General features: G+C 49.3%; 1 protein-coding gene across 1 annotated transcript in view; it reads right to left on the reverse strand.

The window, feature by feature from the left end:
• OLFML2B (olfactomedin like 2B) overlaps window positions 1-25,411 on the reverse strand; it is a 110,442-nt gene that overhangs the window by 25,234 nt on the left and 59,797 nt on the right. The window contains exon 4 of the mRNA XM_039484784.1: window positions 3,418-3,594. Coding sequence (XP_039340718.1) covers window positions 3,418-3,594 — 177 coding nt within the window. The remainder of the gene's footprint in view (window positions 1-3,417; window positions 3,595-25,411) is intronic.

The following is a 25,411-nucleotide window of genomic DNA, read 5'->3' on the forward strand; positions in this document are numbered from 1 at the left end:
GAGGGGCAGGAACCATGCTGGGGAGAGGTTTGGTGGGGAGCAGGGAGGGCGCAGGAAGCAGGCGCTAGAGCACAGTCGGTGAGGTATATGGGTCCGTGGTGCCCATGCTCCAGGAATATTCAGGACCCAGGAAGAAGATGCTGGAAGGGTTGTGTGGGGAACAGGGAGAGGCAGGAAGGAGGTGCTGGAGGGGTTGTGTGGGGAGGGGCAGGAAGCAGGCACTGGAGGGGTTGTGTGAGGAGCTGAGAGGGGCAGGAAGTAGGCGCTGGAGGGGTTGTGAGGGATGCTGGGTTGGGGTGGGAAGCAGGTGCTGGAGATTCTCTGTGGGGCTGCAGGGTGAGCTGGTCAAGGCAGAGATGGGAGCAGCTGCGTGCAGAGCAGGCTGCAAACAGCAGCCCTTCAGCAGGATGCTGCTGAGTGCAGAGCAGAGACAGAGCCGAGAGGGCCTGCAGCCAGAGAGCTGAGCAAAAGGGGCCTGCAGGGGACTCTCCACAACACAGAGCCAGCAGCTGGCCTGGGAGCCCCAGGATCCAGAAGGAAGCTAAAGCTCTGGGGATCAGCCTAGCAAGGGGGCAGTCTCCTTTGCCTGGGCCTGAATCAATGGTATGTAGCCAGGGATGACTGCGGGCCTTTTGGGACAATTGGTCTATAACTTTTGCCTGCTTAGGAATTTACCATGGAAAGTAGGTCAAGTTATTTTCAATAAAGAATGTTCTAAACAGTGTTATACAGCATGGCCAGAGGGCAGCAGGAGAGTGATAGAAAGGAGAGATATGTAAGCCCCAGGATGATGAGAGCCTCATTCCTGTAGAGGGAAGAGAGGCTGCTACAGTTTAATTAGAGCACCTGAAGCCAGTCACCTGATAAAAACCTCCTGCTTCAGTCAGACAGTTGGAGGAGTTGAAGCAGAGTGGTTTGGTGTTGGAGCAGAGAGCAGTTTGGAGGGAAGCAGAGGAGAGTTTGGAGAAGTGCTGTGACGGGCCAGAAGACCAAGACCCTAGGTGAAGGGAAACCCGGCTTGTATAGAGCAGAGGGACTCCACAGACACAAAGGGTTGGGAGAAACCTTGCCCAAGCAGAGAGAGGGCAGGAAGCCCCACAAGCTAAAGGGCTGGAGAGGGAAGTAGCCCAGGGGAAGGAGTCACTAGTTCAAGTGGTTTGCTGCTATCCCTAGGGCCCCTGGGCTGGGACACGGAGTAGAGGGCGGGCCCAGGGTCCCTTCCTCTCCACTCCCCTTCTCTGGGATACTAGTGGGACAGTTAATACCCCAGATCAGGGGTGAGAAATGGCGCCCTGAACACTGCCCACAAGAAGAGAAAGTGCGGGACCCATCTTAGTAGTGCCAGCAATTTGCCACAACAGGTGCAAGAGAACCAGACAGAGACACTGCATTAGTCTGATACAAAAGGCCACGTTGATATAAGCCAAAGACAGAAGAAGTTATGCTTGTTAAACACCAAAATTGGTGTGCCTGATATTAGGCCTAACTGGTGAACAAAATAACGAGGGGATGGGATGTTCCACCCGCCACTCCCATTGGGATTCCTTACAGAAAGAGGGGCAAAAACCAGAGAGAAGTTACTGGAGCGAGCTTCACCATCGTGGCTGCCACCCCCACCATCTCCTGGGCCTGGCCCTTCTTTGTGCTAATCCTGAGAGGAGTCCTGACCCGACCAGGCCAGGGAGGAACCTAGATGATATCACCACCTTCACCAGCTGTGGCTGAATCCCAGCCGCCACCTGGGATGAAACAGGATCAGACTGTAATAGCAGTGCCAGCCACTCTCAGCTAACTGCTTCTCTCTTCCCCAAAAGGACAGTTCCTACCATCTTGGATCCCATCTAAGAGACACTCCAACAAGGGGCTTTTCCTTCTAAAGCTCACTCCAGCTAAAGGGAAAGGGACAAGACCAATTGTTACACTGGAAGCCTGACTCAATACTCTACATTTCAAATGCTTTGCCTGGTTCTACTTCTGTCCTTTCTCTGTAAGAAGAGGTTTAAAGGCTGTGTAGTGGAGTGTTTGCCATGGCACTGAGCAGGTATCCCAACCCAGACCTGGTTTAACACTGGAGAGGGACTGGCATGCAGTAACACCTTTGGCCCATATATTCCATCTCAATTATACATCAGGCCTAGTAGTCTAACAGTTGCTCTGGCTGGAGCAGCCGCTAGCAGCAACTGTGCAGGAAGTGCTGTTGTAACTAGAGGGGCCCCAACAAGAAACGCCATGGGGTGATCCTGGGGAAGGCATCTGCACCTGATTGCCTATCCTAAAGGATGAGACTGGAGAGGGCACCCCAGGCACAAGAGGGCCTGAACTTTCAGCTGGGTGTCCCCAGGGCCAAGCCACGAATTCTACTGTTTTATCTTGAATTGTAACAGCTGAAGCCATGGCACCCAGGGTGTTTTCAACCCTTCCCTTTCCTGCCAGCCCTAGTAAAATACCCACTCCCCTCAGTCATGGCTCTGGGTGTTTACTGGGCCTAGCAGCTGAAGCACCTTCAGCGCATGCCTCCAAGTCATGGTGCCCATGGCGCTGCCGAGTGCCTTATGGGTCTGATCCCACAGCTCTGAGCAGCTGTGCCAGTTACAGTCCTGACGAAGGTGAGTGGGAAAACAGCTCTGCAGGGAAGAGAAGGGAGGGATGGAGCCAGCCCCTGCCAGCCTGTCCATGCTAACCCACCTCAGACCGGCAGGAAACAGCTGGAGGCTGTTTGGTGCTCATGGTAAAATCAGATATGTATGCCAATGAGGCCTCATCAGCTCCTCTCCAGTGGATCCCGTCTGAGCAGAGGTCGAGCACGCAATGAGTCATGGAAGTGGAACCCCGCTGTCCTCGGGTGAGAGCTCAGGCTCACATGCAGGGTAAGCCTGCAGTGCTACCTGTCTTGCTCTATGACAGTAAGTCTCCAGAGCCACCAAGCCAGCTCCTCTCCCCAGGGCCTAAAGCCACAGTGCAGTGTGTTGCTGCTGGTGACTCCCTCCCAGCCTGTAAGGGGGACACTGCATGGCAGAGTGGGGACTGACCACCCGGAGAGGCCTGAGCTTGACATGAAAAGGTCAAGGAACCTGAGCCTGGACAAGATGTGCCCCAGCCAAGGACATGCCTGGTGTGTGGTGGCAGAGGAGGGGGGCTCCATGGGGAAGCAGCTGTTCTGTCCTGACACCTACAGGCACCAGGACAACGAGGGGATGCAACTCTCACCACATATTGCCATGTGAGGATGCCTAAGTCCACCAACTTCCAACCCTGATGTTCAAAGTTAGCCCTGCAGCTCCAGTACATTTCTCCCTCAGCACCTTTCGCCAGTCCTACTGCTGAGCATTGCCTGCACCAGCGGCACTGAGTACTCTTGAACTGGAACGGGGCTCCTGGGACTTCCATGTGTAGCCAGGAGAAGGCAGCTGGCCTTACCTCAGTGTGGGTGTACGCAGCTGCCGCATCCCTCTGCAGGGAGCTCCGGATATCAGGAAGGCTGTTGGAGATACTGCTGGAACAGTTTTCCTTGTCCCTTGTTTTTGGCTCACTCCAAATTGCATCCACATTCCGTGTTGCATCCATGTTCTCTCTGGTGAGATTTCTGGACACTTCCTAGGAAATTGAGAGAGAGCTGTGATTTTACTGCCATTAGCACTTTCCAAATTCAGGCCCTTAGTCACAATGTGCTTGGAGCTTGCATTATTGCTAGCCTGAATGGCACACCCTGACAGTTAGAAATGCCTTCACTAGACAGACATCTGCTGCCTAATTATTCTTCAGGACCCCTTTCTGGGGCGAGAAGAGGGGACTTCCTGTTGTTGTTCTTAACTAGCAGCCACAGAGAGAACAAGAAGCCCTAGACAAAACAAGCCACTTTCATCTCTAGTCTCTCTGAGAGATCACTCCCTTGGGCAGCGGGTACCATAGGCTGAGGAGGCTATGCCTCCCCAAATAGTCATGCATGGTCGCACCCATGCTCCACCCCCAGGGCTCCTGCTTCTGCTTCCGCTCTGTGGCCTGGCTCCAGGGGCTGGTAGGGCCACCCTGCCTGTGTTCCCTCCCAGTGCTCCAGGGCTGGGGGTGCTAGCCTGGGGCAGGGTGTGGTGGCCACAGTGGGAGGAGTGGGCAGAAGAGGGGGGCTGAGAGCTAGCCTTCCCCAGCCAGTGGTTCACGCACCACCCATGACCACTCTCCTTTATGGAACTTTTAATACAGCACAGAGACATCTAGTGCTAAAACATATGATTATAGGCAGGCCTCCGACCCATCCTGCAGCACCACCGGGCTGGGTGATGTTCCACAGAGTGGACACAGAGAGAGACTGAGATTTGCCCTCAAAGTGCCCTTTGACTTAGTGCAGTGGTTTTCAACCTTTTTTCATTTGTGGATCCCTAGAAATTTCGAATGGAGGTGCTTTGGAAATCTTAGACATAGTCTATGGACCTGCAGAGGTCCGTGGACCTCAGGTAGAAAACCACTGTCTTAGGGGAAAGGGCCCTGGGCTGGGAGCCAGGAGGCCATAAGTTCTAAAGTCTGTTCTTCCAGTGTGCACATTGCTACCCACTTCAAGCCCTTATTACCAAGCATGGCCATAGACTCTAGGTCAGTGGCAAGTATCATTTCCCCTATTGTACAAATGAGTTGACTGAGCGGTTGCACAAGGTCGATGCAGGGAGCAGAATCCGATTCTCTAATATGGCAGACCAAGTCTCATCCGCTTAGGTACAATGTCTTGCAGAATGAACATGCCAGATCTAAGATGGCTATCCTGACTGTAACCACAGCTCTAACCACTGGACAATACTCCCCCTCCCCAAGCCAGAACACAACCCAGAACTCCTGATCTCTAACATCCCACTGCTATCTAGCAGACAGCTGTGTCACAATTGTGTCATGTCCCCCACTAGTGGCTGGGCTACACACAGGATAACACTCACTCCTTTGGCTCAAGTGGCACAGGTTTGTGTTGAGGAGCTGAAGGTCCCTGGCCTGAGCCCTGTTGCCGACCCATGGTGGGGTCCTTGTGGTTACATATGATAGAAGTTCTGGTTTCAAGAATTTATATTGCCACTTTCATCTCACTTCATTGTACCGTCTATAGGTAAAATTCTGCATTCATAACATAAGTCCCTACTCAGGCAAAATGCTCACTGAAATCAATGGAGGTTCTGTAAACCCTGCCTGACATTTTGCCCTGTGCACACTGACAACAGTGGCTCCCTGCTGGCACTTTTCACACACTGATGTGCATGTGTACAACCAACATTTCCTTAGGTTGTTAACTTTGGAGTTTGACATAGCACTGCCTCTCAGGTCAGGTGCCAGGCAGACATGGAGCTCCCAGCTCTGATGATGCTGGATACACAGCAGTCCTTCCACTGCTCTGAAGCCCTTTATGAGTGCTGCTATTGTTGATCTCTGTGTGAGTTCCTTAAAATTGCCAAGTGTGTTGAGTAAAACTCCATGATTGTACTAGATTGCCTTGATGCTATGACTGTCATGCACCAGCTCTGCCTCTTCCATGCCTCTGTCACCATACATGCTCCCATACTCAGAAGGACCTCGGGCACAGATCCTGCCAAAGAACTGAACTGCTTCATTATCTAATTACATTTTCTCAGCTATGAAACTGGCAGAAAATAGGACACATCATCCTCCACTGCCCAGAACACAGACATCTGACCCCTTTTGGATCTTGGGCCGTAGTTCCTCTGTTATTATACAAGAGTTGGCTCTGTTCATAAATATTAATGGCAGAAGGATCTAGAATGACCACCCAGTCTGACCTCCCGCTGTGACAAATTGGGAATTTTCTGTAATATGTGTAATGAATGATGTGTATGGTGTGACCTACTTGATACACACATGCAACTTGACTAGGGATTGCTAGTGGGTGCAAAGGGGTTAAATGCTCCCTGGGCAGAGCAGAAGACATGAAGTGTGCATGTCTCAGAGCTGTCAGTGATGGTATAAATGGGTCAATAAAGGTTTGGCTGAAACACACCAAAATCAATGGAGCATCCAGACAGACAATGGGAGCCCAAGGACTGTACAACTGGCCTCTACCAATAGGAAACTGGAAGGTGAATCATGTGAACTCATGTGAACATTAGTAGGAGCACTGCCAGCAAATTAAGGGAAGTGAATATTCCCCTCTATTCAGTACTGGTGAGGCCACATCTGGAGTATTGTGTCCAGTTTTGGTCCCACACTACAGAAGGGATGTGGACAAATTGGAGAGAGTCCAGCAGAGGGCAATGAAAATGATGAGGGGGCTGGAGCACATGCCTTATGAGGAGAGCCTGAGGGAACTGGGCTTGTTTAGTCTGCACAAGAAAAGACTGAGGGGGGATTTGATAGCAGCTTTCAACTACTTGAAGAGGGGTTCCAAAGAGGATGGAGCTCAGCTGTTCTCAGTGGTGGCAGATGACAGAACAAGGAGTAATGGTCTCAAGTTGCAATGTGAGAGGTCTAGGTTGGATATTAGGAAACACTATTTCACTAGGAGGGTGGTGAAGCACTGGAATGAGTTACTTAGGGAGGTGTGGAATCTCCTTCCTTAGAGGTTTTTAAGGCCCGGCTTGACAAAGCCCTAGCTGGGATGATTTAGTTGGTGTTGGTCCTGCTTTGAGCAGGGGTTGGACTAGATGACCTCCTGAGGTCTCTTCCAACCCTAATATTCTATGATTCTATAAACTCAGCATGAGTCTGCAGGAGGATGAGACTGGACCAAAAGGGGTCAGATATCTGGGATAAACATTGGCTTTTGGAGAGACTCAGCAGCTCTCACTTGGGACTGACAAAGAAACAGACGGAGAGGGACAGATATGGATTCCACAGCGGCCTAGTTGAGTAAAGCGCTAGCTTGAGCAGGATGGACTGTGTCTTAACGGTTGCGTCTCTCTGCTAACACGAGGACTTTCTGAAGTTATATCCAGTTGACTAACAAAAATGACTCTGTGTTTGAAAAGGCTTCCGGGTGTCACTGCAAATACTTGCTGAGGTGCATGGGTCCCTGAACAGTTTACACATCCCTGACCAGGAGTGTAGCTCAGTGGGACTCACTGGGCAGCACTCTCAGTGTGAAACGAGTGCTTGAGCCCAGAGGATCAGTCCTGCTGTGGTTGAGGCTGTGTGGCCTGTGTGTAAGGAAGAGTTCGGTCTCTTGTGGGGATCTGGTACACTGAAGGGGTTCCTCCAGGGACTGTTAAGGTGAGGCATAGCACAGATCCTGTGGATCCATGACACCCACACATAACCCATGCCAGAGTATCTCATCCAATGATTCCTGCACTGAGCCCAAAAGCTAGTGATTAAATGAGTCTGAGTCACAGTTGTAGAAAGAGCCATCCAAACTTGATTTAAATCACCATCAAGTGATGGACAAGCCCCAGATTGGTAATCCGTTGCCATGGTTAATTATCCCCACTGTTAAAAATATACACCTTATTTCCTTTTTGAAATTGGCTGGCTTCAGTGTCCAGCCACTGGAACTTATTATGCCTTTGGCTGCTAGAATAAAAAGCCTTCTGATATCAGGTATCAGAGGAGTAGCCGTGTTTGTCTGCTGCTTTCTGATATCAGGTATCTCCTGTGACAAAGTTCCTCCTCTACCTTGGTGGGTCCTGCGCTTATTGGCAGATTTGCACACCTCAGTGATCTTCCACTCTAGTGGAACCCACAGTCTGGCTCAACTCCTCCTGTGTCTGATCAGGAGTTCGGAGGTTTGGGGGGAACCCGGGCCCGCCCTCTACTCCGGGTTCCAGCCCAGGGCCCTGTGGATTGCAGCTGTCTATAGTGCGTCCTGTAACAGCTGCATGACAGCTACAACTCCCTGGGCTACTTCCCCATGGCCTCCTCCAAACACCTTCTTTATCCTCACCACTGGACCTTCCTCCTGGTGTCTGATAACGCTTGTATTCCTTAGTCCTCCAGCTGCACACCCTCTCACTCTCAGCTCCTTGCACCTCTTGCTCCCAGCTCCTCACACACCCACCACAAACTGAAGTGAGCTCCTTTTTAACCCCAGGTGCCCTGATTAGCCTGCCTTGATTGGCTGCAGGTGTTCTAATCAGCCTGTCTGCCTTAATTGGTTCTAGCAGGTTCCTGATTACTCTTGTGCAGCCCCTGCTCTGGTCACTCAGGGAACAGAAAACTACTCATCCAGTGACCAGTATATTTGCCCTCTACCAGACTCCTGTACCCCACTGGTCTGGGTCTGTCACACTCCTCTGTATGTTGGTACTTACAGATCATAAGCAAGTCACCTCTTTACCTTCTCTTTGTTACTTCTTTAGTAAGAGCTCCTCACAGCAGGACTGCAAGGCAGGTTCCAGTCCTGGATTCATTTTTGGAGCCCTTCTTTGAACTTTCAATTTTTCAAAATCCTTTTTGAAGTGTGGCCCCCAGAAATGGACACAGGATCCAGAAATGGTCTCACACCTCCACATTTATTTAATGTAACCTTCCTGTTCTTACTTGCTATCTGTTTGCTTATATGTCTAAATACCATGTTAGCCTTTCTTGCTGCAGCATCACCCTGGGAGCCTGCATTCAGTTGGTTATTTAATTATTAGATTTATCAAACTCCCCCTGCAATTTCTCACCCTTGCAATCCTCATAAGTTTTCACATTCCTGGGATAGCCTTGTAGATCCAAACTGTGGCTACTTCACATCGGGGAGGTGCGGGCCTTCCCAGAGAACACATTGCCAGCATCCCACTCGGCTCTACCAACAGGACTCCAGCTCAAGCACTTCTGCTGGTCCCAGCTGTGGCCATACAGCTCAGAGTGAGGTGGTTCTCAACTAGGCAATCTTTTTAGGCACTGTGACTTCATGTTCAGCTGATTTCCATCATGCCCCCTATGTCCTTCCCAGGACACAGTCCCCCGTTCTGTAGGTATGGCCTGCATTCTTTGTCTCTGGATGCATGTATGACCTTGCATTTGGCTGTATTAAAACACATGTTGTTTGACTGCACACACCCAACAAAGCAATCCAGCTCACTGTGTATCTGTGACTTGGACTCATCATTATTCACCAACTCCAACAAACTTTCTGTCAGCGGCAAATCTTACCAGCAGCAATTTTATGCTTTCTTATTTATATAGTGAGTTTTTCATCAGAATGTTGTGTGGTACTAAGTCAAATGCCCAATAGAAGCCAAAGTATATTATGTCAGCAATTTCCATTTTTAAACAAGACCTGTGATCTTGTCAAAGCATGATATCAAGTTTATTTGACAAGACCCATTTGATTGGTATTAATGGTAAAGAGCTAAAAGGTGGAAATGTAAAGACCTGTATCGACTGTTCCATTATTTTGCCCAGGATAAATGTCATATTGGTTGGTATGAGTGGCATTAACAGACTGGGGTGTGTGTGCCCTTGGAGAAGGCATTCAGCTGGAAAGTACTGCAATGACAGGGATGCATTTTGGATGGTGTGGGCATCCGGCTTGTGGTGTGTGCACAGCGGTATCATGCAGCTGTTAGGGGGACCTGGAGGAGGCAAGGGATGTACATTGGCATGGAGGGGCAGTGTACAGCAGGGGATCAGCAGCATAGTAAGTAGACATGGTAACAATTACAGAGGCAACTCTCTACAGGACCAGCCTTTGGTCAGTGACATACAGCAGGTACCAACATATACCTAACTCTCAGTACACGGAACAGTAATAACTATAAATACTTTTCAAATTGCTATATAAATGCTAACACTGCAGTGGCTTCTACAGCTTCTGGGGCAGGAAGGTCCTTGGATGCCTTGTCAAAACTTATGAGCAAAGCTCTCAGTTCCCCTCTGCAAGCATAGCTGTTGGAGGTCTTTTGTCTGAAACCCATCATATGACATCTAAACTCTCAATAGCAAGTTTAAACTTTTAACAGCACTGGGTTATGATTGATAAATCCAATTGACCCATGGCATGTAAATCCTGCCACGACTACTCCAGTGTTAGGCAGTCTGCAGTGGCTCATGAACGTGGGTGCCAACGTCAGGGCAGACTGTCACAAACCAGGGCACAAACTCCAAAGTGGTTGTGTGTTCTATACTTATATTTCACCAACCGAGAATCAAGTGTGAACTCCTCAAGCACTGTAACAGCCTTAACATGGAGTCACAGACAGGACCCTCTTTGTTACTTGTCTGTCCAAAATGGAGCACTCATCCTCGATTGGAGTTCCCAACTGCTATCGAAATACAATTAATAAACCCAGATAATACCTTGCTGTTCTATAATGCTTTTCATCCAGAAGGATCCTACAGCATTTTACAACCTATGGGCTCAATTCTGCCACCTTTGTTCACCTTGGGTACAACCTCATTACACACACACACTCAGTTAAAGCAATGGGAAAGCCAGTAGAGTAAGGTATTATTCAGGATGGGTAAGAGTGGCAGAATACGCTTAGTGCCTTTCTTTTACATGCCGGCTGCAGAAGCAGACAGAATGTGGGCCTAACCCCACACACACACACACTCTCTCTCTCTCTCTCTCTCTCTCTCTCTCCTAGAATGAAGGTTGCTAGTGTGCATTTTCTATTATCAACATAATCATAAAACTCCAGGAACTTGCCAAGAAATCTCAAGGCTGGATACTCTTGAAAGGGACCTCGGGTCACATGTCCTCCACCGAAACTTAACACTCATAGACTCTTCACCACCAAAATAAATTTCCTTCCCCTTCCCACGTACAGCCATCTACAATGAACATATCTAACTCCTCTAATATCACACCCAACTGCACAGGACTAACTCTGACTTCATGGAAGCTGAGACATTTTGCAATCAGACACACTCTCACTGTTGCAATCTAAAGAGTCAACCATTGCTGAGTCCATGACACCATAACTGAGTGAGCTGGATCAGGAAGTTCAGGCTCTGTGTGTGTAGGTTCTGCAAAGAAGAAGATCATCCTGTAAACTACCATCCAGGGTAAGCAATGTCCAAGTTAAGTCCAAAGCAGACTGTGAAGCCCTACAAAGGGATCTCACAAAACTGGGTGACCGGGCAACAAAATGGCAGATGAAATTCAGTGTTGCAAACACAAAGTAATGCACATTGGAAAACATAATCCCATCATACAAAATGATGGGGTGTAAATTAGCTGTTACCTTTCAAGAAAGATCTTGGAGTCATTGTGGATAGTTCTCTGAAAACATTCACTCAATGTGCAGCGGCAATCAAAAAAGTGAACAGAATATTGGGAATCATTAAGAAAGGGATAAATAATAAGACAGAAAATATCATATTGCCTCTATATAAATCCAAGCTATGCTCACCTCTTGAATACTGCATGCAGATATGGTCGCCCCATCTCAAAATAGATACACTGGAATTCAAAAAGGTACAGAAAAGGGTAACAAAAATGATAAGGAGCATGGAACGGCTGCCATATGAGGAGAGATTAATAAGATTGGGACTTTTCAGCTTGGAAAAGAGGAGACTAAGGGGGGATATGATAGAGGTCTGTAAAATCATGACTGGTGTGGAAAAAGTAAACAAGAAAGTGTTATTTACTCCTTCTCATAACACAAGAACTAGGAGTCACCAAATGAAATTAATAGGCAGCAGATTTAAAACAAAGAAAAGGACGTATTTCTTCACACAACTCACAGTCAAACTGGGGAACTCTTTGCCAGAGGATGTTGTGAAGGCCAGGATTATAACAGGGTTCAAAAAAGAACTAGATAAATTCATGGAGGATAGGTCCATCAATGGCTATTAGCCAGGATGGTCAGGGATGGTGTCCCTAGCCTCTGTTTGTCAGAAGCTGGGAGCGGGCAACAGGGGATGGATCACTTGATGATTACCTGTTCTGTTCATTCCCTCTGGGGCACCTAGAATAGGGCCCCTGTCAGAAGACAGGTCACTGGACTAGATGGACCTTTGGTCTGACCCAGTATGGCCGTTCTTATGTTCTTCAAAGAGACTCAAGATTCAAATTCTGTTAAATCCTTCTGAATTTCACGGTTAGTGACATGGCCAGTACAATTTCTTCTCCTGAAAAAGAGCAGCCTGAAACCACTGCCTGAAACCATTGCCACCACTTGCTTATTTTGAGAAATTGTGTTAAACGACAGACCACAGGTCACTGCAACACACACAGAGTAATCAAACAAGCCACCAGCTGGAACCTCCTCTTCCTATACCAAGGGTCTCAAACTCAAATGACCACAAGGACCACACAAGGTCTAGTGCATTGGCCCGAGGGCTGCATCACTGACACCCCCACCCTCACTGCCCCCGGCCCCACTCCACCCCTTCCATCAGGGCCCCACTCCACCCCTTCCACCCCTCCACCCCTGCCTTGCCTCTTCCCACCCCTTCTCTGCCCCTTTCCACCCCCTTCCCCAGAGTCCCCACCCCAACACTGCCCCTTCCCTGTCACCAGGGGGTACAGGAGGGGTGCAGGGTGTGGCAGGGGCTCAGGGCAGGGAGTTGGTGTGTGGGGTGCAAGAGGAGTGAGGGGTGCAGCAGGGGGTTGGGGTGGAGGGTGCAGCAGGTCGCTCAAGGCAGGGAGTGCAGGAGGAGTGTGGGGTGTGGCAGGGGGCTCGGGCAGGGAGTTGGGTGCAGGAGAGGTGTGGAGTGCGACAGGGGGCTCAGGGCAGGGAGTTGGGTGCAGGAGGGGTGCAGGAGGGGTGCGAGCTCTGGCCCAGCACCGCTTACCTAGAGCGGCTCCAGGGTGGCAGCAGCGTGCATCGGGGCCAGGGCAGGCTCCTGGCCCCGCGCTGTGCCGCTCCGCTCCAGGACGCAGCTGGAACCATGGCCCCTGGGGGAGCGGGGTTGGGCACAGGGCTCCACTGCTGCTCCTCCAGGTACCTCCCACAAAGCTCCCATTGGCCATGGTTCCCTGTTCCCAGCCAATGGGAGCTGCGGGGGGGGGGGGAAGAGGGGGTACCTTGAAGCAAGGCAACGCAGGAGCCCTCTGCCTCCTCCCCTACTCCTCCGGCATGAAGGAACGTGCTGCCAGCCGCTTAAGGAAGCGGCATGAGGCTCATGGCACCACGGGGGGCAATCCCACGGGCTGCTGTATTTTGCCTACCCCTGGCCTGGAGGCAGGGGCGGCTCTAGGAATTGCGCCGCCCCAAGCAGGGTGGCATGCTGCGGGGGGCGCTCTGGCGGTCGCCGGTCCCGCGGCTCTGGTGGACCTCCTGCAGACGTGCCTGCGGAGGGTCCGCTGGTCCCGCGGCTCCGGTGGACCTCCCGCAGGCACGCCTGCGGATGCTCCACCGAAGCCGCGGGACCAACGGACCCTCCGCAGGCACGTCTGCGGGAGGTCCACCGGAGCCGCGGGACCAGCGGACCCTCTGCAGGCATGCCTGCGGGAGGTCCACCGGAGCCGCCTGCCGCCCTCCCGCGGCACGCCGCCCCAAGCACGTGCTTGGCGCGCTGGAGTCTGGAGCCGGTCCTGCCTGGAGGTAGGCAGAGGGGTGCGGGGGGCGTGGGGAGCTTGGCGGGCCACACAGAAGAACCCCACAGGCTGCGTGTTTGAGACCCCTGGTCTAGTCTGACCTCCTGCACAACACAGGCTGCAGAATTTCAACCACCTACTCCCACAACAAACCTAACCTATGTCTGAGCCATTGAAGTCCTCAAATCATGGTTTAAAGACTCCAAAGTGCAGAGAATCCTCCAGCAAGTGACCGGTGCCCCATGCTGCAGAGGAAGGCGAAAAACCCCCAGGGCCTCTGCCAATCTGCCCTGGAAGAAAATTCCTTCCTGATCCCAAATATGGCGATCAGTTAAACCCTGAGCATGTGGGCAAGACTCACCAGCCAGACACCTAGGAAAGAATTCTCAGTAGTAACTCAGATCCCACCCTAAGGGACTGGTGGATTCCCCTCCTAGGGCAAAGTTCTGCTCCATCTATTCACGTGTAGATCATGTTCCAATATTCTGTTCTCCCAGCAACAGTTTCATAGATATCAGGAGAGCAGAACGTGGAGAGACGCAGTGGTGATCTGAGAGCACAATTCTGCCCTTATTCAGTCAAGCCAATTCTGCCTTTTTAAATACTGATGATTCAGCAGGAAACTCATATGACCCAACTAGAGAATAAGTCAAATCAGATTAAGAAGGAGGGATCTCAAATAGAAATAGAAACATCCATATCCCTTACCCTCCTTTGTAGATCACCATATGTGGTCAGTCCAGTAACCCAAGATATCACATTCACATGCACCATTTTCAGGTGCCTCTTTTTTGACCTCTTGGCTGAGTTATGCAGTGTTCTCCCAAAATGCTTTGCATGTGGAATTTTGGCTTTCTGAATCCACTCCATCTGGCTCATGTTTGAAGTCTATTGGGATGGGTCTGCATTTAAAAGAATGTGGAATTACTCTCCCAGATACAGAGGGAGGGAAAAAGCTCCAGTATTTGAGCTGACAACCTGATGCTACAAAGCTAAACGCAGTTTAGCAAATTGCAAGGCACAATTTATTGGCCAAAACAATATTACACTGCATGAAAGAGAAAATGATTTACTGGGAAATCTACATTTAAAAAAAAATAAATTAAAAATGTTAGCTTATCTTTTAAGATAGGATTTTCACTCTTAGGTGGTGTACTCTGAATTCAAGACATAGTGTACCTCCCTTGCCATTATTTGACCCTCTCAGGCACTAGTAAGAGAGGCTAGCATGCCCTACCAGATGCCCCTACCTTACCCCCAGCACATCTCAGCCACTTCCTGGATTTTGTGGGAAGCAAAAGCTCCTAATAAAAGGCAATTAGAAATAATAAAAATAAACCGTTTTGGCAAAACACCATCCCAAGGAAACTACAAAACCAGAGAGGGTATGCCAGCTCAGTGACATCCGCCCAGAGCAGGAGGAGAGGTCAGTGGTGATTCTCATGCTGTCAGATGGCCTGGATTAGCAGTGTTAGAGCCACAGCACAGACCTTAATCCTTTGAGGTAAGAGTTGTAACCCAAACACCAGTGGGGATGTGACACACACTTTCCCAGCAGAAGACTGTTATGAATCAGGATTCTATTCCTGGGTTTGGAGGGGTGTGTGGGCTAGTGGTTACTGACAACACTGCCAAGTGGATGGATTAGGCACATTGATTCTAAGAGGCCATGTGGCTTTAGACCTGTCATATTAAAGACTTGGGTTCTACTGCCAGCTCTGCTGGGAGTAACCTAGTGTAGCCCCATCTGTCAACTCGAGAGAATGATGCTTGCTTCTTAGGGTAGCACAGAATTACGAATACCAGATGCACCTAGAGCAGAGCATCTCCTTAGGCCCAGGGCTGCTGTTTAGCCTGTGTACCATCCACTGCCAAGGAGGTGGCCCTGTGGGGCTGGAGGTGGGAGCATGCTCACTGAAGATGGCATGTTCCAAGATTTCAGCAGCAAGTTTCTAACAACCTCTACTGAACATGTACAAATGTTGATTTTTCAGAGGCTTTTAACTCTGCCAAGTGTGAGCAGATTTTTCATGAGGACAGCAAAAGGCATCTCTCTGGTCCCAGGGTTACATCCCTGTCAAATTTCCTGTGCCAAAGTGTAAAGATATTAGAGCTCTTCAAAGAAAGAGTTGTAAGAATTTATCTTGGGCAAAATTACCAATTTTTCTCTTTCTTGGAAACAGCTGAACAATTTTTGCTGAACCATACTAAGAGAATTGAGGCTGAAGCAAAGAGCAAGCATGGAAAATTTTACCCCCAATAGTTGAAATCTGCAAAAGTAACAAGCTAGTGAAAAGAGGGGCTTACAATGGAAAATGTTAGGCAATCTTAACTATAGGTTAAGCTGTCCAGAGGTAAGGTTAAGATTTAGTTACAGGTATTTTTAGTAAAAATCATGGACAGTGTGACGGGTTTGGTCCCAGAGACCCCCTTGGGACTGTCACCTGACATGCTGGAATTACCTCTGAGCCCATTTTCCCTGCCAGCTTGGGACTTCCAGAACCCTGCCTTGTTGAGCCAGACATGCCAGCCTGCTGCAACACAGACCCAGGATATGGGCCATGCCTCCAAAGCTGCAGACTTAACTGAAAACAATTTAGCAGGTTACCTGTCTCCAGCACCCAGACATCCAGTTCCCGATGGGATCCAAACCCAAAATAAATCTGTTTTACTCTGTATAAAGCTTAACCGGAATTTAAGTATAAAAAGTAGGATTTAAGTTGTTTCAAGTAATAACAGAAAAACAAAGTAAGTCACCAAGCAAAATAAAGCAAAAACATGCAAGTCTAAGCCTAATACATAAAGAAACTGATTACAGGTAATATCCTCAGAGATGTTCCAATAAGCTTCTTTCACAGACTAAACTCCTTCCTAGTATAGGCCCAATCCTTTCCCCTAGTACGGTTCTTGTTAGTTCCAGCAGACATCTTAGGTGGAAAACTTTCTGATGACTGGCAGCCGCCTCTGTCCTGCTCCTTTTATAGCTTTGGCACAAGACAGGAATCTTTTGTCTCTCTGGGTTCCCACCCCTCTTTCTAAATGGAAAAGTACCAGATTTAAGATGGATTTCATTATCAGGTGACATGGTCATGTGTCCCTGTGAGACCTCATTCCTCATTACCCACGGGCTGGCCCACACTACACAGGAAGGCTTGCAGGTAAATAAGCCATTTACAACCAATTGTCCTAGTCAATGGGAGCCATCAAGATTCTAAACCACCATTAATGGCCCACACTTTGCATAATTACAATAGGACCTCAGAGTTATACTTCATATTTCTAGCTTCAGATACAAGAATAATATATGCATACAAATAGGGATGAACACACTCAGTAGATTATAAGCTTTGTAATTATACCTTACAAGAGACCTTTTGCATAAAGCATATTCCAGTTACATTATATTCACATTCATAAGCATATTTTCATAAAGCATATGGAGTGCAACATCACGTCCTCCTCCTGAACTTACTGCCAGAGACTTGGACACTGTCCATGGTGGAGGCAGTACATTTAAAATTCTGGTTCAGCTCTGGTCAGACCCCCATCCAGCATTATTAAACACTATAATGCTATTCATAGGGGTTCTTGCAAAGTTCTGGGTTCCTGGTCCCCAGGTACCCGAAAACTTGTTGGGGTGTAGCATTGCTAACAGAATGCAGATAGCAATATCTGTAAAAGTGTAGGTTTCTTGGCATTTAGCCACTAATGCCATGAGGCAGTGTGCCTCAGTTTCCCCTTCCACACAGTATTGTAGGCCTGTTATGCTTTTGCTTCTGTGTGAAGCTCCCAGCCTGTTTACAGGTATAAGATGAAAAGCAACCTGCTTGTGGGACTGTCTTGTCACCATCCCTAGCATGAACAAAAGTTTTTTCCAGAGATCTGGTATGTTACTCATCTTCAAAGGGTTTACCATTAGTATTAACAACTTTGTCTTGACCCATAGGTGAAGTAGCCAAAGACACAAGATAACCAGCAAATCTATGGCAGACAGGCTCTGTTCACACAGTTTAGCTCGTTCAGTGTCTATTGTATTTTCCAATCCCTTTGTGTGCCATGGTAGGGGTTTAGACACAGAGTCTCCTGTCTCTTTGGTGAAGGCTTTCAATTCAGGTATGTGCTTGGGGTTTTGGTAAGGAAAGAGTGCACTGAAACCATGCCTGCCCTTGGCCCCTCCATCTGGAATCTCTTTCTGTTGGGTCCCACCAGTTTTTGAAGCGTCCCAAATGCAAAGTTTTTCCTTCTCCTGCCTTGAAGAGACAATGTTAGTTTCTACAAGCATAGCAGGAACAATATATTTTAATGGAGTGCTTTGGATTGGTAAGATCCCCTGGGTCACCCCATTCTCTGTTCAGCTGGGTGGACTCTTCCATCCAGGAGATTTGACCCCCAGTCTTCCCTTAATACCTGATCCACAGGTGAGGGGTCTGGCATTTCAGATGTAGATCCTTCACTCTTCTCTTGGGGAAATGCCTTCCTACAAAAGATGGGCAGACCCTCCTGTCCACCCTCACCTTCCGTCTGGACTTCCCTCTCTGGGTTCCCCCCAAGGCAGACACCCCTGCGTCCTCCAAAAGAGAAGGTGACCCTGATCCAGCTGTGGGCTCACAACTACCAGATATGAGAGACCCTTCCCTGGCCAGCAAACCCTGCCCCCACCCCTTCACTCAGGTTGGGCTTGCTTCCAGCTACAGAGCCCTTGGGGGTCTGTTCCCACTGCAGTGGTTGTCAGGACCCCAACTTCCATTTCCAGGATACATGTCCCTGTGCACCCTAGGGCAGGGTCTGTCGCCTGCTGACCTGCAACTTCCTGGCAGTCAGGAGCTGGGAAGCCACCCCTGTTACCAGGTGAAACATCCCTCTCCCCCAGGGAAATGATCACAGGACAGGAGCTGGCTCTATCCATCCCCTCCCACAGGGACCTGTCTTGAGCCCCAGGGCTCCATCCCTGCCCCCAATGGCACATTTTCCCCTGCTACAGAGGAATTAGACACTCTCCCATTTCCCCAGCAGCCCCTGTGACTTCACCCTCCCCTCTGGGGCTTTCAGCACAAGATTCCTTCTTGCTGCTAACAAACCCTGGGACAGATTCTGCCACATCAAAAAAATCATTCCCCAGTAGAAACAGCACAAAATTATGTACCACCGCTACAACAGTTAGTTCAGCCTGCAAATCACTAGTTTCCATGTGTACCTTAGCTGAAGGTGCAAGGACTTTGTAACCTTCCACCAATTCTAATTCTGCCATTTTTCCTGGTAACAAATCCTTCTCGTGGATCAGGTCCCTCCTGACCACAGAAATCTCTGCATCAGTATCCCTCCAACCTTGGAGCACTTTTCCATTAAGTTTAACAGCATGCATATGCTCACTGCTTGTTTGTGTAGAAGCAACCTTTACAAATCCTATGTAGAAAGTGGCAGTAATCTGGGATACCCCTGTGCTCTGAGAAGCAGCAACTTCATGTGTTACCTGGAGCCTGTTCCCACTCAGCCCAGGACATTTATTCCTCAGGTGCTTAGTGGAATTACAATGATAGCACCTTCTGGGCTCCTCTGCTTGTATAGGAGACTTGGGATGAGTAACAGGGGAATGGGGAGATGAACGCCCAGCCTCCTTTTTCCCAGGGGTAAAACAGTGATTCTGTTTTCCACCAATCCTGTACCCCTCTGCCAGTGGTTTATGTTTAATTGCAGCTTGTGATTGCTCATAAGAGTCTGCAAACCCAGCTAATTCACCCACTGCATCCACCTTTTTGTCCCACAAATACTGTTTTACACTGTCACTGCACATATTCAGGAACTGTTCCTGAACAACCAAATCACACATTTCTTCAAAGCTTGTAATGCCTTTTCCACTCACCCACTTGTCTAACAAATCTCTCATTTCATTTACATAAGCCACATTACTAAACCCAGTTCCCCTTTTAAGGTTCTTGAATTTAACCTTGTAGGTTTCAGGTGTAATCTGAAACTGTTTCAAAACCAGTTCCTTAAATATACCATAGTTTGAAGCATCAGTAATAGGCATCTTATTGAATATGTCCAGAGCTCTCCCAGTCAATTTTGCAACCAAAGTAGTCATCTTTTGATCCTCAGGAATTGCATGGAGAGTGCACAGTCTCTCAAAGGTGATGAAATACTCAACAATATCACTGGATTCATCATATGGACATAATCGCTCCCATTTATGGATTTTGGGGGAAGTGGAGCCAGCTGCTGAAAGGTTCTGTATCTTCCACTCCATTACAGCCAGTTCATGCTTCTGGGTCTCCATTTGGGTTTGTCTCTTAACTCTAGGGCCTGCTGCCTCTCTCTTTCCTTCTCCTCCTGAGCAGCTTGCTGTGCTAACCTTTGGGCTTCCATGTCTCTTTCGTGAGCAGCTTTTTCCCAGGCAAATTGTGCATTAATCTCCATTTCTCTTAATTCCATCTGTCTTTTATGTTCATTTTCTTTCTCAGCAATCTGCAACCTGTGCAGTTCTAGCTTCTTCTGAGCCTCACTGTCAATCATTTTGCTGATTTTCCTGCCTCTATTTCCCTTACCCGAAATAAGCAAACAGAAAATAACAAACCAGTAACCACTTTGTCTATTCTCCGGCCACCACACTTAAAACTCACTTAAAATCACAACCAGTGTCTCAAAGCAATCAGCTGTGCACAGATCCTGTTCGACTATGCCACAGTGACTGGTTCAGTCACAGAGACCCCCTTGGGACTGTCACCTGATGTGCTGGAATTACCTCTGAGCCTGTTCTCCCTGCCAGCTTGGGACTTCCAGAATCCTGCCTTGTTGAGCCAGACATGCTAGCCTGCTGCAACACAGACCCAGGGTCCAGGCCATGCCCCCTGTCATAAATATAAAGGGAAGGGTAACAACCTTTATGTATGCAGTAACATAAATCCCTCCTGGCCAGAAGTACAGAATCCCTTACCTGTAAGGGGTTAATCAGTTCAATTAACCTAGTTGGCACCTGACCAGAAAGACCAATGGGCAAAGAAGATACATTCAAATCTGGGGCGGGGGCAGAAGGTTTTGTTTGTGCTCTCTTTGTTGGTTCCCTCTCAGGACAAAGAGAGAGAACAAGAAGGTAACCCAGCTCCTAAAAAGATCCTGAACTGATACATCTAAAAATTACAGAAATTGTAAGTGATAGCAAGGAAATGCATTAGATTATCTTTTGTTTTGGCTTGTGAATTTTCCCTATGCTAAGAGGGAGATTTATTCCTGTTTTTGTAACTTTGAAGTTGAGCCTAGAGGGGAATCCTCTGTGTTTAAAATCTTTTTATTTACCCTGTAAAGTTATCTTCCATCCTGATTTTGCAGATGTGATTCTTTTACTTTTTTTTTTAATGAAATTCTTCTTTTAAGAACCTGACTGATTTTCAGTGTCCTAAAAACCAGGGATTTGATCTGTGCTCACTTTTTGTTAACCTATCGGTTGATATATTATTCTCAAGCCCCCCCAGGAAAGGGGGTGAAAGGGCTTGGGGGATACTTTGGGTGAGATAGGGCTCCAAGTGGCCCCTCCCTGAATGTTTGTTTAAATCACTTGGTGGTGGCAGCAATATCATCCAAGAACAAAGAAAGGAATTAGTGCCTTGGGAAAGTTTTTAACCTAAGCTGGTAGAAATAAGTTTGGGGGGGTCTTTCATGCGGGTCCCCACATCTGTACCCCAGAGTTCAGAGTGGGGAGGGAATCCTGACACCCCCAAAGCTGCAGAGTTAACTGAAAACAGTTTAGCAGATTATCTGCCTCCAGCACCCAGACACCCAGTTCCGAATGGGATCCAAACCCCAAATAAATCTGTTTTACTCTGTATAAAGCTAATACAGGGTAAACTCATAAATTGTCCGCCCTCTATAACATGGATAGAGAGATATGCAGAGGTGTTTTAACTTAAAGCCTGCAGCTTTGGGGGCTCCCTCATTCACTCTCCCCCCCCCCCCACTCACTTTCATCAGGCTGGGGTAGTGGGTTGGGGAGCAGGAGGGGGGTGAGGGCTCTGGCTGAGGGGGAGGGACTGGGGATGAGGGATTTGGGGTGCAGAAGGGGGCTAAGGGCTAGGGCAGAGTGTTGGGGGGGTGAAGGTGCGGGCTCCGGGAGGGAATTTGAGTGTGAGAAGGGACTCCAGCCTGGGGCAGGGAGTTGGGGTGCGGATGGGGATGTGGGGTCCCAGCGGCACTTACTATGGCTCTCAGAAAGCGGCCACCAGGTCCCTGCAGCCCCTAGGCACATGGATGGCCAGGAAGGGTCCGTGTACTGCATTCGCACCGGCAGGCACCACCCCCGCAGCTCCCATTGGTCGCGGACCGTGGTTCCCAACCAATGGGAGCTGCAGAGCCAGCACTTGGGGCGGTGGCAGCGTGTGAAGCTTCCCTGGCGGCCCATGCATCTAGGAGCTGCAGGGAACTGGTGGCCACTTCCAGGAGCTGCACAGAGCTTTGGCAGGCACAGAGCCTGCCTTAGCCCCAGGTCACTGCTGTGCTGCCAACCGTACTTTTAACAGCCTGGTCAGCGGTGCCAACCGGAGCCACCAGGGTCCCTTTTCGATCAGGAGTTCTGGTTGAAAACCAGATGCTTGGCAACCTTAGCAGCAGCTCACACTGGCTCCAGTTTAGATCATTAACTTTTTTGTTATTGGACTAAACATTAAACACTATGTACAGGACATGAGTCACAGGCAGTAGTGTAGCTGGGGGGGGAGCAGGGGTAGCGGCCGCTACCCCACTAAGCATGTTGTCAAAAAGTGGCGCATTAGGGGTTACCATGGTGCCAATGGCGCCAGCTGGGCCCATGCTCCACTCTGAAGCTTGGCGCTGCCAGCACTGGGCTCCCGCAGCAAGGCAGGCTTTGCCAGCGGCAGCCAAGCTCCTTCCGCGCCTCTTCCCTCAGCCTGCTGCATACCCACCCCGCCCCTCCTGAGTCCCAGGGTTGAGTAATTCTCTGGTGATGGTGGTCATTAAATTGCTAATTGTCATTCACTTGCTGCACAATGGCTGGTGATGGTTGTTTAACATCCACCCAGCCATTTGGTCAAGTGCCTTCTTGTTTCTTGGGAGTTGCCTTCTGTAACTTAAATAATTCCATCCCACTCTCCTGGGAGTACAAATTCTAGTACTAAAGACCTGGTGTCTGGATCCCATATTGCCTTGCACTGGGATTGGGAATTAGTGCCCTGACATGGAACTCCTCCTATTGTGCCAGTGTAGAACCTGCTGTTAGTACAACTATTTGCAGGTGCCCTTGTGTTTAGCTGAACCTTTGGACTCAGTCCCTGAGTGTATCCTAAACTGAGAGCTAAACTGAAACTACTATCCTGCTGTGTGGATCCCAGTATGCTTGTACTGTGAATTTTTGGCATGCACATGTGGCTATATTTATCTCATTGTGCTGATAGTGCTACTTCCTTGGTGTGATGATGAAATGCTGGATGCTAAGATGAATCCTGAAAATAGTGTCCCGGTGTGATGGTGGTCACTGTGTGCTGTTCATGTGAATCTTGCGTTTTTGTATGCTGTGTTAGTGTAGCCCTGTTGTTCCCAGGAAATTAGAGCCACAAGGTGGGTGAGGTAGTATCTTTTATTGGAGCAACTTTTGCTGGTGAGAGAGAGAGAGAGACAAGCTTTGGAGCTTTCACGGAGTCCTTTCTTCTTCCTGAAGAAGAATTCTGTGAAAGCTCAAAAGCTTGTCTCTCTCACCAACAGAAGCTGGTCCAATAAACTATATTACCTCACCCACCTTGATATATATCCCCTCCACCCCCCATATTACCTCACCCAGCTTTCCAGGAATGAGTTTTCATGATGACATGGGAAGTGCTGTGACTGGTCCTGACTTCTCTGTATCAGCCCCTCTAGCTTGCACTGCAGCCCAGTACCTGAGGCTGGGTGCCAGCAGCGCTGAGACTCTGCGAAATCAGGGACTCACAGACCGAGCTGGGAGGGGAAGGGCACCTCCTCCTCAGCCTCTCTCTCTTACTGCCTCCTTTTCCCGAGTGGCCTCATGATGCACAGAGCCAGCGTGGCTAGGTGCTGCATTGGAGAGTCTCCCAGTGCAGCCCCACCACCCCCTCTCCCCTGCCTCCCCCATGCAAACCCCCAACAGACCCTGCCCACGTCTGTCTGATTGTCTCTCTTATGCGGGGGACTGTGCTCTCCCCCGCGCTGCTCCTGTGTGCTGCCTGCTTCCAGGGGCCACAGATTGCAGAGCAGCTGCCTCAGGTGAGATGAGAGGGACTGTCTCACCGGGTGCGTGTGAGCAATGGCCCCCTCACAGCGAGATGCTGCGCTGGCCCCTGCCTCTGTCTGGGTGGTGACCTCGGCCTGAGGAGAGCGAGGCAGCGTGAGCTGAGCATGGTGGCTGGGGGCCAGGCCAGCAAGCCTGATCACTGACACTCCAGGTGTGCCCAAGTGCAGAGCTAGTGCTCTGGGTTTCTCCTTCATTCAATGACACATAAGTGGGACTTGCTTTTTCGTGCAGAATTTGCCTTTCAGAAAGCAAACCAGCCCCCTCCCCACACAGCCCTTTTCATTGAGATCCTGGGGGCTCAGGTCCCTTGGGGAGGCAGCATTGGGATTGCATTAACGGGGGGGAGGGGTACTGCTGCCTTGGCGAGCCAAGGCACTTGGGGGCTTGGAGCGGATCCGGGCGCTGAGCTGAGAACAGGGGCAGAGCCCAAAGGATCAAGTCAGCAGCTGGTCAACCCCAGACCCCAGCCCACTCCTGAGTCTGCTGCTCCAGCCGCGTGCCATGAAGGGAAGGAGAGCCTGGCGCGAGCAATCTGCTTCTCCTTTGGAGCTTTTAATTCAAAAAAGGCGGAAATCTGGTGGCTCCAGACACTACGGAGACTTTTTTTCACATGGGGGGTAAGCTCCCAGTTTGCCCCCCCTGCCTCAGAGGCTGCCTGCCCCGCTTTGGGGGCTTTCACCTTATAGTGATCACCTGCCAGGAGGTTGCAATTTGAGGCTGGGGCTTTGGAGAGACGGACCTCTGGTGGTGTCGCACCCCCACACACACCCCAGCTGGTCTCAGCTGATCCCTTTGCTAGTGTGTGCATGGGCCAGGGAGTGGGGGCTGCAGGGGCTGGGCCAGCTTTGCAGTGCTTAGCTCTGGTGCCTCTCTCGAGCTGGCAGAGGGGTTTGTGGGGGGGGTGTCTCCCCGCTTGGACCCAGCCTTGGGCTTGAGACACAGCAAATCTGGCGTTGTGGGGGGTATGGTGCATGGGGGGAGGAAAGCCCCTAGTATCGGGCAGTAGCTTCCATCACATAATCAAAGGTGGCAGAAACTTCGTCTGTACACTTGTAACACTTACCACTACAGCATTAGTTAGTCTTGTAACATGTGAATCCCTTGCAAGAGCCAAGAGGCCCACATTTTTGTAAACATTTTGTCTTCGCCCTTTTGTCGGCGCTTTTTTTTATCGGTTGACATGTATACTCACTCACCCAGGCACCCACACAAGCGCGCGTATTCATAAGAATTGCTTCCTGCAGTGTAAACAAATGCTGAACCCTTTGGATAATTTCAAATAGTTCAGTCTGATTACTTCTTAGTGTGTGGATTGTTTTCGCTTCTCCTCTAGTTTAGAATAAAGTGGCGCCTTTTCAACAAAACATTGAACACTTTGCTGACCAAATTTGACGGGCATCAAATTCATAGAGCTGTGAAATTGACCTGGCTGCCGGAATATAAGCAGCACAGAATACGCAAGAGAAAAAGATTCCATGAGGAAATTGCAGAGGATGAAGAAGGAATATTTGATGCCCGGAAGAAATTCATAGTTGAATCCTATTTAGTGTCCTTAGATTCTGTTATAAATAGCACGAGTAAAAGATTCGAGCATTTTAAAAATGTGGCTGCCAAATAAACTAGGTTTAGACCCAAAGCATTTTGACAACGCGGATAATGTGAACAAATTAGAATTTTTGGCAGACATACTCAGATGTGATCAACAGTGAAACCACAATTGTGGAAGAGTTTCTTTCATTTAAAGACATGTACAAAGAGATAATGAG

Source organism: Mauremys reevesii, linkage group 8, assembly GCF_016161935.1.
Source record: "Mauremys reevesii isolate NIE-2019 linkage group 8, ASM1616193v1, whole genome shotgun sequence".
Classification (NCBI taxonomy): Eukaryota; Metazoa; Chordata; order Testudines; family Geoemydidae; genus Mauremys; species Mauremys reevesii.